Source organism: Agelaius phoeniceus, chromosome 11 (genome assembly GCF_051311805.1).
Source record: "Agelaius phoeniceus isolate bAgePho1 chromosome 11, bAgePho1.hap1, whole genome shotgun sequence".
In the NCBI taxonomy this organism is placed as follows: Eukaryota; Metazoa; Chordata; class Aves; order Passeriformes; family Icteridae; genus Agelaius; species Agelaius phoeniceus.
Window position 1 is genome coordinate 8,769,286 of NC_135275.1, and position 13,095 is coordinate 8,782,380.

The 13,095-nt window shown below is 56.1% G+C and overlaps 1 protein-coding gene across 2 annotated transcripts in view; it reads right to left on the reverse strand.

Annotated features, from left to right (window-relative positions):
• Positions 1–13,095, reverse strand: part of TWF2 (twinfilin actin binding protein 2) — a 24,323-nt gene continuing 11,228 nt past the window's right edge. Inside the window, exons 3-10 of one of the 2 annotated variants that reach the window (XM_077184476.1) lie at positions 10,308–10,486; positions 8,863–8,958; positions 8,014–8,118; positions 4,067–4,099; positions 2,707–2,832; positions 2,463–2,613; positions 1,940–2,061; positions 1–1,389 (exon numbers count right to left, since the gene is read on the reverse strand). In XM_077184476.1, coding sequence (XP_077040591.1) covers positions 1,222–1,389; positions 1,940–2,061; positions 2,463–2,613; positions 2,707–2,832; positions 4,067–4,099; positions 8,014–8,118; positions 8,863–8,958; positions 10,308–10,486 — 980 coding nt within the window. In that variant the 3' untranslated portion in view covers positions 1–1,221. The remainder of the gene's footprint in view (positions 1,390–1,939; positions 2,062–2,462; positions 2,614–2,706; positions 2,833–4,066; positions 4,100–8,013; positions 8,119–8,862; positions 8,959–10,307; positions 10,487–13,095) is intronic. The other variant, XM_054640103.2, reaches the window with a different exon arrangement.

Consider the following 13,095-nt stretch of genomic DNA (forward strand, 5'->3'; position numbering starts at 1 on the left):
CTGTTTTAAAAATACTTTATTCTTTAGAAAATACAGCGTTCAGTACAGTGTGCTCTGCTCCTCCCAGCTTCAACCCCCTGACTCCGCCGAGGCAACATCTGGACGTTCACTGCCACAGCTGGAACGCAGAGGGCAGGTTTCACTGACCCCTTTGCCATCCTCTCAGGGAGGCAGGTGGCTCTCAAGCCCTTGCTGGTACCCAGCAGCAAGGTGCTCTGCCCCCAGTGCAGCCCAAATCACAGTGCCAGGCTCGGACCGTGGAGTTTATGATGGCCCTTGGTGGCTGGGGACACCCCCAGGGCACACAGGGGCTGTCATGCTCCCCCACACAAGGATTTGGAGTAGCCCACGTGATTATTGAGACATGGGGCTGCCCCAGCCCACAGACCCAGCTGAGAACCTGGGGGTAAGGAAATGGTGGGGGCTGGGGAATGGAGATGGGGGACTGGGGCTCAGGAACCCCCCAGATCCCACCCTAAACAGGGATAGGGCCGAGTCAGGGCTGTAACAGCTCCTTCTGAGGGGGAAAACCTTACTGGAGCAGTTCAAAAAGGAGAAGCAAACATCACCCAAAGGCAGAGTCACCTTTCTCCAGGTCCAGGCTGAGCTCAGGACTCAGTGGGGAACTTCCACCTCCCGCTGCCTGGCTCTCTGCAGGGAGAAGCTCCCATCCCACAGGAAGCAAAGCCCACCCCACAGGGGGTCCTGCCCACACCCTGAGCGGGTGTGGGATCGCTCCAGCCGGGGGCAGAGGGGCCGTGCACACCAAGAGTGGGACAGGGGAACAGAGTCTGGAGGCTGGGGGGGGGACAGGGAAAGAAGCATTTTCTCTTTTCAAACAGGAATCCCCAACCCCCTTCCCTTTGCATAGAGCAGCTTTCAGGTGAGTGTGTCCTTCAGTCACCCAGGGGACACCGAGAGCAGTGGCTGTGACCCTGAGGGGGACAGGAGCAAGGCTGGGGACGTGGCTCTGCTGCCCTGGGGCTCGCACAAGGACACGAGGAACAGAACCCGCGACCACCCACCCTGAACCCTGCCCACCACCCTGCCCCCAGGTGCAACAAGCCATCCAGATGTTTAAAAAAGGAATGAAACAGGAAAAAAAAAAAAAAAAAAAGGTAAAAAACCAAAAACCAGCTGAGATGGAGGGAAAGATCCCCAGGTCAGCGGAGAGGAGGGCGGGAAGCGCCGCAGGGATGGTGTCCGTGCCCGCCCGCGGGTCTAACTGTCCTCGCCGTTCTCGCCCGGGCCCTTGATCAGCCGCTTCTGTCCCCGCTTGCCCACGGGCCCCCGGGGCTTGGCGAAGGCCTGCTTGAAGGCGTGCTGCTTGGGGTGCACCTCCTCGTACAGGAACTCCGCCGTCAGCTCCGCCCCGTCGTCAATCTCGATCTGGGAAATGGAAACGGGCTCAGCAGCTCCCGTGGGGTTGGACACATGTCACAGACATCTTTTGTGAAAAATCCTTTCTTTAGGATTTTTCCTCCTGAGAAGCTGAGAGGCCCCAGGAACAAAATGTAAACAATGGCTATCTGCTGTTGTAGAATGCAACAGGTGCATCTGGGATTGGTCTCATGTTGTTGTTTCTAATTAATGGCCAATCGCAGTGAGCCGGCTCTGACAGAGAGTCCGAGCCACAAGCCTTTGTTATCATTCTTTCTTTTGCTATTCTTAGCTAGCCTTCTGATGAAATCCTTTCTTCTATTCTTTTAGTATAGTTTTAATATAATATATATCATAAAATAATAAATCAAGCCTTCTGAAACATGGAGTCAACATTCTCATCTCTTCCCTCATCCCGGGACCCCTGCGAACACAGTCACAGACACCCACTTTGGGGCACCCAGCTCCCTCCCAAGCCCATCAGAGGGGCTGGACCAAAGCTGCAGCACAGCCCCTTGGCAGTGTCCAGCTCCATCACCTCTGGGGGGGTCACTCTCACCTTCTTGGCTATCTCCAAGCAAAACTCCTGCTCCACCGTGTCCAGCAACCGGCTCTTGCAGCTGGAGTAGAGCATGCGCTCCTTGATGCTGCACTTGTACCCGGGCATGGAGTAGATAAAGACTGCAAAAACAGAGCAGGGCTTGTGGCACTGCCCAGGCCCATGGCCAGGGAGCACCGGCTGCATCCCACCCTGCTCCTCCAGCCCAGAGTGCCAGACAACATCCAGCAACAGAGGGTGAGCCACCCCATCCATCTCCCCACCCAAATCCCCCCTGGTGCCCCCACAACACTGGAGGAAACCAAACCACCACCACCAAGTGCTCTGGGGCAGCACCCAGAGACCTGCCCTGCACATGGCACCAAAGGGTTTGCAGCACCCACCACGGGAGGGAACTGACTCGAGGCTCCCTATGCACCATCCCTGTGCCCATCCCTGCCTGCTCCTCATGCCACCAGTGGTCCAGGGAAAACAGGGATTGGCACAGGCTCAAAGCAGCCCTTCCCAGTGCTGAGGCTCTCACCAACAGACTCCAGGTAATCTCCCTCGTGTGAGTGCTTGTAGAGGAAGAAATGGTAGCGAGCAGAGTCCTGGGGGATCCTCTTGGGCAGGTCAGAGATCTCCGTGGGGCTCGTGTGCACCAGGTCAATGGTCTCCCGCTCCAGATCCAGCTTCTGATGGACAGAGGGGACAGGGAGCAGATGGGAGTGAGAGACAGCGGCAGGATGTGGGGAGTGGGGCACAGAGAAGCCATGTGAGGGACCTACCAGCTGGATGTAGTTGATTTTCTTCTGCTTGAGAGCCTGGATGGCTTGCTGGGCATCCAGCTGCAGGGGGAAGGCCAGGCCCTGCAGCGTCTGGTGCTTGCTCTCCACGCTGATCTCCGTCTTCACCTGGGGATGGAGACCACCTCCAGCGTCAGGGCACAGTGAAAAAGGGTGGGGAAGGGAGGAACAGGAAAACCAGCTGGTTCTGCAGCTAAAGGCTTCTCCTCCAAGGAGGTGTCTGACACCTGTCCCACAGGGATCATGGCAGTAAACCATGAGAGTCAGCCAGGCTCAGGATGGTGGTGCCTGTCACCATCCCACCTCTCCAGGACATCACCCAGCCCAGCCATGCACCCCCACACCTCCTGCTTCACTCTCAGCAAACACCAGCTCAAAACCAACATTCCCCAGGGAATCCCTGCAGGGATGCTGTGACCAGCACTGGCACACCTCCTCTCTGATCATCTCCAACTGCAACCTGTGAGTGACAGGGGAAGCCCTGGAATAATCACAGCCCTCAGCTGGGCACCCCACCCTCCTCAGTGGGTTGTACTGCAGCAGACAGACATCCCTCCAACACCAGAGCTGGGGACTGGAGATCCACAGCTCACAAAGATCCTCCCAGCTGCTGTTTTCCCAACCCCTACAAGGCAGAGGCTGCCAGCCATATCCCCAGCAAACCCCCTCGTCCAGGAGACCAAACCCCACTTCAGAGAGGGGAGAGAAAGAGATTGCAGAGGCATGAAATGGCTGCAGGAGGCTCCAGGCAGGCCCAGCAGGGTCCCTGGCGGGGCTGGGAGCAGGGCAGACACGGGGGGCACACCATACCTCCTCGGGGTCGGGGTACTCTACCAGCGATGGGCAGCAGCAACAGCCCCCCACCATCTGCCACAGAATACAGGGACACGGGGTCACCCCATGGCAGAGGAGCCCCTCCCACCTCCAGACCCCCTCCCAGGGAAGCACTCCACAACACTATCCCAGTACCCTGCAGTGAGCGTGGGTCCCTTTCCTTTGGGATCAGTTTTGGGGATTTGGGATAGAGTCCAACCTTTATGGTTGTTTTTATTTTTTTTTTCTTTCTTCATTTCCCTCCCCCTGATAGAGAAAAGGAAGAGAAGTCAAGGCATGCCAAGAGAAACACAAGAGCTGGAGCTGACATCTCAAAACCACTCGGCAGCACCAAGGCGGGTGCTGTTACAGGCTGCCCTCTGTCACAGCAGCCCCACACAGCCCCACACCCTGGGGACAGGATGGAGCCAGATGCCTGGGGCAGAGCATGCAGGAAAACACTGCCAGGAGGGGGAGAAACCGGGCACCAAGCCAGCAGAGCAGAGCAGAGCAGAGCAGAGCTGCCTACCATCTCAGTGCTCGAGCCTTGGGAGCAGGAATCCTGAGAGAGCGTGGGGAGAGGAGACACACTGTCAATGGCACAGGAGGGGGATGTGACAGCAGAAGGGGAGGGACACACCGATGTGCCAGGAGGAGGGAGCTGCAGCACCCCTGCTGGAGCACAGGCAAGGCTGATCCCAGCCACGTGGGGCAGGGAGAGCAGCAAAACACAACACAGGAGATGCCAGTGCAGCCCCGAGCCTGGGCATGCAGGGTCTCCAGCAACATCCCTGTGCAGAGCCCATCCCTGACCCATCTCCTCCTGGCTCCCCACTCAGGGTGGCCCCAGTCCAGGGTCTGGAGGAGTTCCAGCACTTGCAGCAATAGCTTTTGGGCTATCCTCCACTAAGGAGCATATATGGAAGGTTTGTGAGGGAAAAAAAATGCCCAGGCCCCTATCCATGCCAAGCATCCTGGAGGATGAGCAGGGTGTTGATGTGCAGCTCTCAGGAAAGGGAAATGATTGCTCAGGTGGGCACCAAGTCCAGCTGACCTCCATCCCCAGGCTGCCCTGGCACCAGCAAGGGCCTGAGGCAAGCACCCCTTCAGGGATTCAGGACAAACACAAGCTCCCCTGGTCCCACCCTGTGGAGAGGTGCAGCACAAGGACATTACAACCTCCAGAACCCCAGCTTTGTCTCCCATAAATGCAGGAAGACCAGGAGAGTTACAGTGGGACCACAGAGACCTCAGCTCTGACACAAAGCACACTGAAGTCCAAAAACACCAGGAGGTGGAAATTTGTCCCAGCAACATCAACTCCCCCATACACCTCTTCATTTTCTACCCCTTCCCTTTTCAGAAACATTCAAATCTGGCTGCCTGAGCACTCCCCAGGGCACAGCCTGGGAGCAGTGCATGGGACAGCTGAGCATGTGCTGCATCCCAGCTTCCCAACCTTGCCAGCAGCAGGCTTGCCTGGAGGTTGTTTTATCCCCTTTTCTTTAGGTGAGATTTTCTCCTGCTCTTCCCTCCTCCCTGGTGTGGTGCTGACCCTGCCTGAGGAGCATTTCTCTGCTTCATGGCAAGGTCCTCACAGGAGGGTTCTGGTGAAGCACCACCAGCACTGCAGGCAGCTGTGAAGGACACACTGCAATGGCACCCTCACCTCTGTTTCTCCTCAATTCTCCTGCCTTCTCCCCCAGCTCCAAGGCTGCCTTCCCCTGCCCCACAGGCCTGCCAGTGGGATATGCCCAGCTCCCCCTCCACCCCTGCTTCTGATCCTGCACCACTTCTACAAAGACTCCCCAGCCGTGGGTGCTGAGCTCAGTGCCAAGCTCAAAGCTGTTTCTTAGCCCACGGTCTGTGACAACGATCAGCTCAGTAATGCTGGCATTTTCCAGCTAGTAAAAATATACACACATTTATAGCAGTGGCAAATTTCCATGAGCTCCCACCCAGCTATCAGAAAGGGGGTTAACTCATCACATCACCTCTGCCCCTCCAATCCTCAAACCCCAGCCCAAAACCTGCTTTGCCAAGGGCTGGGCAGCTCCCTGGGAGATGTGCAAACCTGAGCCCTTCCGTGCTCAGTGTCAAAGGCCACTCTGCTGCCCTGCAGCCCTCACCCTCTGGGCTGTCCTGCCCTTCCCATCCCCTCTCCACACTCACCTGGTGGCTGGGGAGGAGCCCAGGCAGCTTCTCCTGACCAGAAACACAGCCATGTGTGGGGTGAAGGCTGCAAGTCTGCCCCAGGCACCTTGGAAGGCTGTGGTCAGCAGAGTGACAGGGGAGGGGAGTGGGGCCCAGGGGCAGCTCCAGGTGAGGGGCACAGCAAAGCCCTCATGGGCTGGTGGCTTTTAAAGAAACCATGTCCCTTGTGCCACTTCTGAAATCCTAATGGATTGGCTGGACACAAGGGGCTGCACAGGGCCCTGGAGCCTGCAAGCTGCAGGCAATGAACAAGGCTGGAAGCATCACTGTACCAGGCTGTGACACCAACACAGAGACCCCTCAGCACACCCAGCACGTGGCTGCTTCCCACCTTTAAATCCACAGGCAAAAATATATCCATCTTCATCTCTGTCTCAATGTCAGTGCTCCTCCCTGTGGCCCAGGCTGACACAGGGGACCATGCACCCTTAAAATAACCCCCAACAAACCAGAGAGCAGCAGCACCTCCATCAGGAGCTGCACCTCCCAAAGGCAAGGGTGGGAGGGAAGGACAATGAGGCAGATCAATGAGCATCACAAGCACCACTTACCCGGGCCATACAGCCCTGTAAGACACACCCAGCAGCCCCCCAAACTACTCAATCCTGCAGCACAGGCCAGACAAGGTGATGGCAGACCACAGAATGAGCTGAGTCAAAAGGGACCCCCAAGGATCATCGAGTCCAGATGTCTCAAGGTGCCAAACAAACCACACAGTCACCATCAGCACCTCTCTCTTCTCCAAACATGGGCATCTCCTTGGATCCTGCAGAACAAATTCTGCCCTCCAGGCTGGGAGCTGGGATAACACTCCTAAGACCCACCTGGTGGGTGGAGAGCACCCCTTGGTGGCATCTCCCAAATGTCCCTCAACTCTGCCACCTGCAGACCTGCTCTGGCAGGTGGAAATCACCCCCAGACCTGCTTTGACAGGCAGAAACCTCCTGCCTCACCTGTGCTATCAATGAATGCCATGGGGCTGATTGGCTTCACACCTCACACAATGTCCTGAGCCACCCCTGAGAGCCACAGCCCCAGCACAGGCAGAGGACAGGGATGCTCCTCTAGAGAGGAAAGCTTTCCATGCATCTGAGGGAAATTCCCCCATCCCAAAACAAAATACTGCTTCCAAGTGGTCTCCCCAACAGTGAGCGCACCCCTTTTTCTGCCTCAGTGTGTCACAGCACCACAGAGGCTGTGAAACACCAGCAGGGAGCAATGGTGACACAGCCTTATGTGCCCCCAGCCCTACCTGTGGAAGTGCACCACTTCCACATCCTTTCCAGCACATAAGCCTCAAATACAGGCTAAGATCTGTATTTCTTGGGACACCATCCCTCATATTTATAGAGAGAAAGGAAGTCTATGGGAGAGGATGCTGCTGCTGCAGTCCAAAGATAAGCCTGAATTCTTCCTGCTTTCCCCATCCTCAAACTCAGCTCTGGCTTTTGCTCCAATACCCACAGGTTACAGACCTGCTTTCAGCCCCAAACCACTTCTGACTGTCAGCAAAACACAGTCCTGAGCTCATGTCCAAGCAAGGGAAAAAAAAAAAAGAGTAGTGTAAATTCCTCTTTATGCCACCAGTCTGACTGTGAGGGTGCTCATCCACATTGAGAAGGGCAGGAATGGTTTAAATGGCAGAGAGTGAAGTAAAAATGAGCCATCCCTTTTAGCTGGATGCCCACTCCCTGCATCCTCCATGCCTTTGTGCCCAGAGGGCCTCAGGCTCCTCTCCCAGGGCTGTTGGATACCCAGCCCTGATGACACCTACCCCGATGGACACCCACCCTGATGGACAACCTGCTGGACATCTATCCCTGCTGGACACCCACCCCTGCTGGTCACCCTGCTGGACACCCAGCTCTTGCTGGACACCATCCCTGCTGCTGGACACCATCTGCAGCACACCATCCCTGCTGTTGGACACCATCCTGCTGGACACCATCCTGCTGTTGGACACCATCCCTGCTGTTGGACACCACCTGCAGCACACCCATCCTGCTGTTGGACACCATCCCAGCTGTTGGACACCATCCCTGCTGTTGGACACCATCCCAGCTGTTGGACACCACCTGCAGCACACCATCCCAGCTGTTGGACACCACCTGCAGCACACCATCCCTGCTGTTGGACACCACCCTGCAGCACACCCATCCTGCTGTTGGACACCATCCCTGCTGTTGGACACCACCCTGCAGCACACCCATCCTGCTGCTGGACACCATCCCAGCTGCTGGACACCCCCTGCAGCACACCCACCTCGTTGATGCGGATCTGCTGGAGCTCCTGCTCGGCTGCGGTCAGCGGGGCGGGGGCAGAGCAGGAGGACACGTGCTTCTGGTACCCGCTCAGGGACACGTCCTCCTGCAGACAGGGCACAGGGCAGCTGTCACAGGTGGGCACTGCTGCAGGGCTGGGTGTGCCCCCAGCCTTGAGCTGAGTCTCAGTGACCCAGAGAGTCTCAGGCTCCCTCCTGACCAGCAGGACCAACCTCGAGGCTCTCGGATTCCTCCATGCAAATCCCACCCTCCATTTGTGTTTCCTGACCCCCCTGCCCTTCCCCAGTCACCCATGGCTGTGGCTGTGGGCTCCTCTGGCTGTGTCATGAGGCTCATGAGCATGGAAGTGAGAGGGAAAGGCAGAGCCCATAGCCCAGGAGCAGCAGAGGGACCTTGGAGAAGAGCAGGAACGTTCCCTGGCTTCCACCAGCACCAGAGGCCCCAGCAGGACTGATGGCCCCGGCTGTGCAGCTCCCTCTGCCCATGGAAGGGGAGGAGAAACCTCCATGCAAGGCAGGGGCTGACCCCGGTGTGGAGCAGCTCTGGCTGCTGGAGTGACACTGCCACCACCTGGCACCTCCTCTGCCATTCAGCACAAAGCTCCACATGTCACAGCCTCCCTCCCGCCTCTCCCAGCTCCCTGTCACAGAGCAGGCCGTGCAGGCAGCAGAGAGCAGCACTGGCCGTGCAGGGAGCAGCGTGGAGGACCAGCACCCTGCTGCTCCCTCACCACACACCAGCATCCTACACCCACCCGCTCACACTGAGCTCTGGGCAGGCTCTGAAGCTCAGGTCAGAGCCCAGGGCTGCCCAGCACCCACCACAGTACCTTCACTGTGCCAAACATCTCGTCCTTTATGTGCCCCCCACCAAACTCCTTCTTCACAGTGGCTCTGGTGGCAGCATAGAGCATCTTCAGCCGGACCTGCCAGGACAGGGGGGCACTGCTGTCACACAGGGGACCAGAGGGGGCCCAGTGCTCACAGCCACCACCCCACCACGGGCCCCACACACCTCAGCCTCTCCTGGCAGCACCCACCGAGTTTCTGGCTGGGTCTGAGTTTTAATGGCAGCAGCCCCAGGTAGGGATGAGCTGGGAAAACCCACCAGCACTATTTCTGGGGCTGCAGCCTTGCCAAGAGCTGCCCACAACCCAACAGTTTATTCCATGCTTTGCTTTCCAGTCCCTGAGCTCCAGAGCACCATTTCCCACCAGCACCTGGGTTAGAGGAGGCACAAATACCACAGACCCACTTAAAAGTGACTTTTGCCTTTGGCACTTCTATTGCATCATTCTGCAAAATGCAGGGAAGAGCTTTGGCAAGTGCTCCTGGGCAGACTGTGCTTCTGCAGTAAGAGCCCCTGTGGTTTGTTGAAAGATATACATATTTAAAAAATATATTATTACATATACACCTGTATATGTACATGTACACATGCACAAATATGCACATGCTTATAAAATTACATATATATCACTTGTATACATATTTTTATATATGTGATGCACTTATATGCACTGGTGCACTTATATACATATTTTTATATATATTTTATATATGTGACCAGTGCATGTATTAATGTGGCAGTAAATCTATCTAGCTTAAAGATTACAATAAATACATAACAAATAAATATATAGGAATATATATATATATACATATACATATATATATGTATACTGTATACATATATCTGTATATGTATACATGTGTGTATATATATATACACACAAATATGTATATAGTTAACACATCAGTAAATTTCAGCTGTTGTGCTCAACAGGATGGTATTTTCCAAGCTGTACCACTGACATCCTCTAAACCTGCTTCCCCTCCAAGCAACCCTTTTGTGTCACTCTCCACCAGCTGATTTTGGAGCAAGGCCTGGAGAAGGGCTGGCAGCCACTCTGCAACAGCCTCAAGCAGAGCAGGGCCAGGCTGGAGGCAAATCAGTGCCAGCTCTTGCCAGCAATGGCCAGAGCCATGGTGGGGCGTCTCCATCCTGGCCTCATGGTCCACACCACTCCCCCCTCCACATCCCAGCTCCTCCATCTCCTCACTAGCACTGAAATAGGACAGAGACACAGTCCCAGTGTATCTCTTTGTGTCTTAAAACATTCCCCATCCCCACAGCAGCTCCATTTCTCAACCACCAGGGTGTGAACGCTGCTCCCCAGCCCCAGGGCACCGTCCCCATGGCCAGCACCCCCTGTCCCCGTCCCTCCCCGGGCAGGTCCCTGTCCCCAGGTGGGTGCCAGGGGCTGGGGCTCACCGGGGAGCTGTCGGGGGACCAGGAGATGAAGAGCCACTCGTAGCCCTGGGCGTTCTGGCTGTCCAGGCGGTACAGGACGTAGCAGGGCTGCTGCTCATCCAGCAGGGGCAGCACCAAGGTGTCATAGTCGGTGTCCCAGCGCCGGGACAGCTCCTTGTGGGCTCCCAGCACGAGCTGCTCTGCAAGGAGAACACAGCAAAGGTGGGGTCACACCAAAGCAAGGCTCTTCTCCAGGACCAGGCGGTGGCTCACTAAGGGTTCATGGCAGCTCCCCCACCAACAGTGATGCTGTACTGCAGAAGAACAAAGTGTGACCTCAAGCCACGTGCAGGAGTGTACATTCCCACCAGGAGAGACCAGGGGGCTGTGGCTGCTGTGGAGGGCTGGTTTTCTGCCCCCTGTCAAACATCTCTTCCCTTTCTGTGTTTCCCACAGCAAAGTCTCTCTGGTGATCACCTGTGGCTTCCTTCCCTCCTGCTCCCTCTAGCTCTGCAGTCCCACCCACCCCTCCTCACTCACAAGAGCTCCCCCACCCCATCTGGACAAGCCCTAGGGTCACTAGAACACCTCACCAGGGACACAGAGAACCACCAACATTTTGGGTGCTGAGAAGAGTAATGGTCTCAGCAAAATCCAGGGTGATGAGCCAAAGCTGCTCCCACTGGATTCCCTGTAACCTCACAGGGGTCAAAATCAGAGCTGATACCCAAAGCCCATGTCTGTGGGCAGCAGGGATGTCCCACAGTCCCCAGCCTGGAGGGGACCATGCTGGCAGGAGAGCCCCAGCCTCTGGAAACAACCTGTGCACTTCACACACACCTCAGGGCATCATTTTCAGCTGCTACCCCAGGGGCAGTGGGACTGGGAGCCCTGTGAGCCGGGCACTGCTCAGCTGGGATTGAAACACTGGTGCAGGCATCCTACAGACATGAATCCACACCCTGGCAAGGGTCAAGTCAAGCTTTGGCATGGCTGGGTGGAAAAGTGGGGATGCTGGGGATACCAGCATAGGTTGTTGGAAAACAGCCTGTATTTCTACTCCATTTGTAGCTGCAGAAAGGTCTGGGGGGAGATTACAGGACTCAGAACAAGATGTAGGAAATTCTGGAGGTGCCAAAGCAAAATGTTTTGGGGCTTTGGGCAATTAGCACTTGAGGCCATGCCCTGCCAGGACCTCTGCCCACTGGGAGCCAGGGAGCCCCTTGGCTGGGGCACAACCCTCTCCCTCCCAACCCATTCAGCTCAGCAGCTCCAGATCTCACAGCAGGAAAGCTTTTAAGGAAAACAGTTGAGGAATGAAGGGTTTGGGGGGAATTACCCACCCCTTGTTCCCACCCAGGCAGGCCATCCCCTGTGACAGCAGTGCCTCCCCTGCCCTGCCCTGGCATCTGCCACCACTACTCAATCCAGTTACTGGTGCATGGGTGGCACAAGTTGCTGGTTCAGTAACAAGGACAGCAGAGAACAAGGTGCTTGAAATAATTTACCTTTCCAAAACTACCTGTTTGGAGAAAAGGAAGCACAAAAACCTCAGTGTACTCCTAAAATAAACACAAAGCTCTGCGAATGGATTTGTGCATCACAAAGAAGAAACTGCCGGGATTTCGCAGGGCCAAACCCACTGGCAGCTGGAGGGTATCTCTGTCTGCAAAACAAACCAACACCTCACTCTCAGAGCAATCAGTGCTGAGTCACCCCGGGCTATTCCCGGGCTGTGACTCAGCCCGACCCCGCCGTGCTGCTGGGAGCTGGCAGCGCTCACCTTTCCCCCGAGCTCTTTGCAGTTTGCTCAACCCATTCAGGGACAAATTTTATTCCTTGGGCAGGGTCAGAAAGGGGAAACTCAGAGCAGACTCCCTTCAGGAGGGTTACACAGCACTGGCTGTGTCAGGCTCTGTTTGCCCCAGGGGCTGCTGCTGGAAAAGCAGAACTGGGAGCGTTTCTGGCCCTCAGGTGCCCCCGGCACTCCCTGCCCTGCTCTGAAATGCCTCTACAACCCTGCCTGCAGCTCTGGTGGGTGCCAACTGCAAAACTCAGGGTACACCATCACCTGTGAGTAAAGAAATGTATCCAGCAGGGAAGTCCACAAAGCCAATCTTGCCCCAAATCCTGCTGGCAGTGAGGAGCAGAGCATCATCTAAAAACAGCAGGAGCACAAGCTGCTCTCACAGCAGGAAACTGCTGCTGAGCCTTGGTGCACATCCTGCTCCCCTACTCCCTCCTCCATCCAATCTCAGCTCTTGCCAGTAGCCCTCCAAAGGAAAAACAACCTCTCCAATTGCTCCCAAAGGGTCACTCAGCCTTGGAGCTGCCTGGACACAGAGCATCTGCCATAAGGCTCCTTGCATCATCTTCCTCTCCTTCTACTCACTCTTGCCTGCTCCAAAATGCCCCAAGACAAATTCTCCACAGGGCAAAAGGTGCTGCAGCCATCCAGCAGAGAGGGAGGCTCCCCTTCCACATCCCCTGTGCAGGCAGGGCAGCTGGCATGTCCTCCCCAGGCTGCTCTGGACACCTCCCTTCCAGGGTGAGCATCTGTCTGTCTGTCTGTCTGTCTGTGACATCTGCCTGGCCACTCTGAGTGCCCAAGGGTCCTTCTCTGCTGGGTACCAGCAGGCTGGTGTCCCCTGTGTGACAGCACAGTGCTGGCCCTGCTGCTGGCAATGCACAGATAAAACCATCCCCTTCAGCCACAGCAGAGATGGTGGGAAATGTTTTCCATTGGTGATAAAAAGTCTCCCTCACTGGCATCAGCAGCCACAACCCAAAACCAGCAGAACAAGCCCTG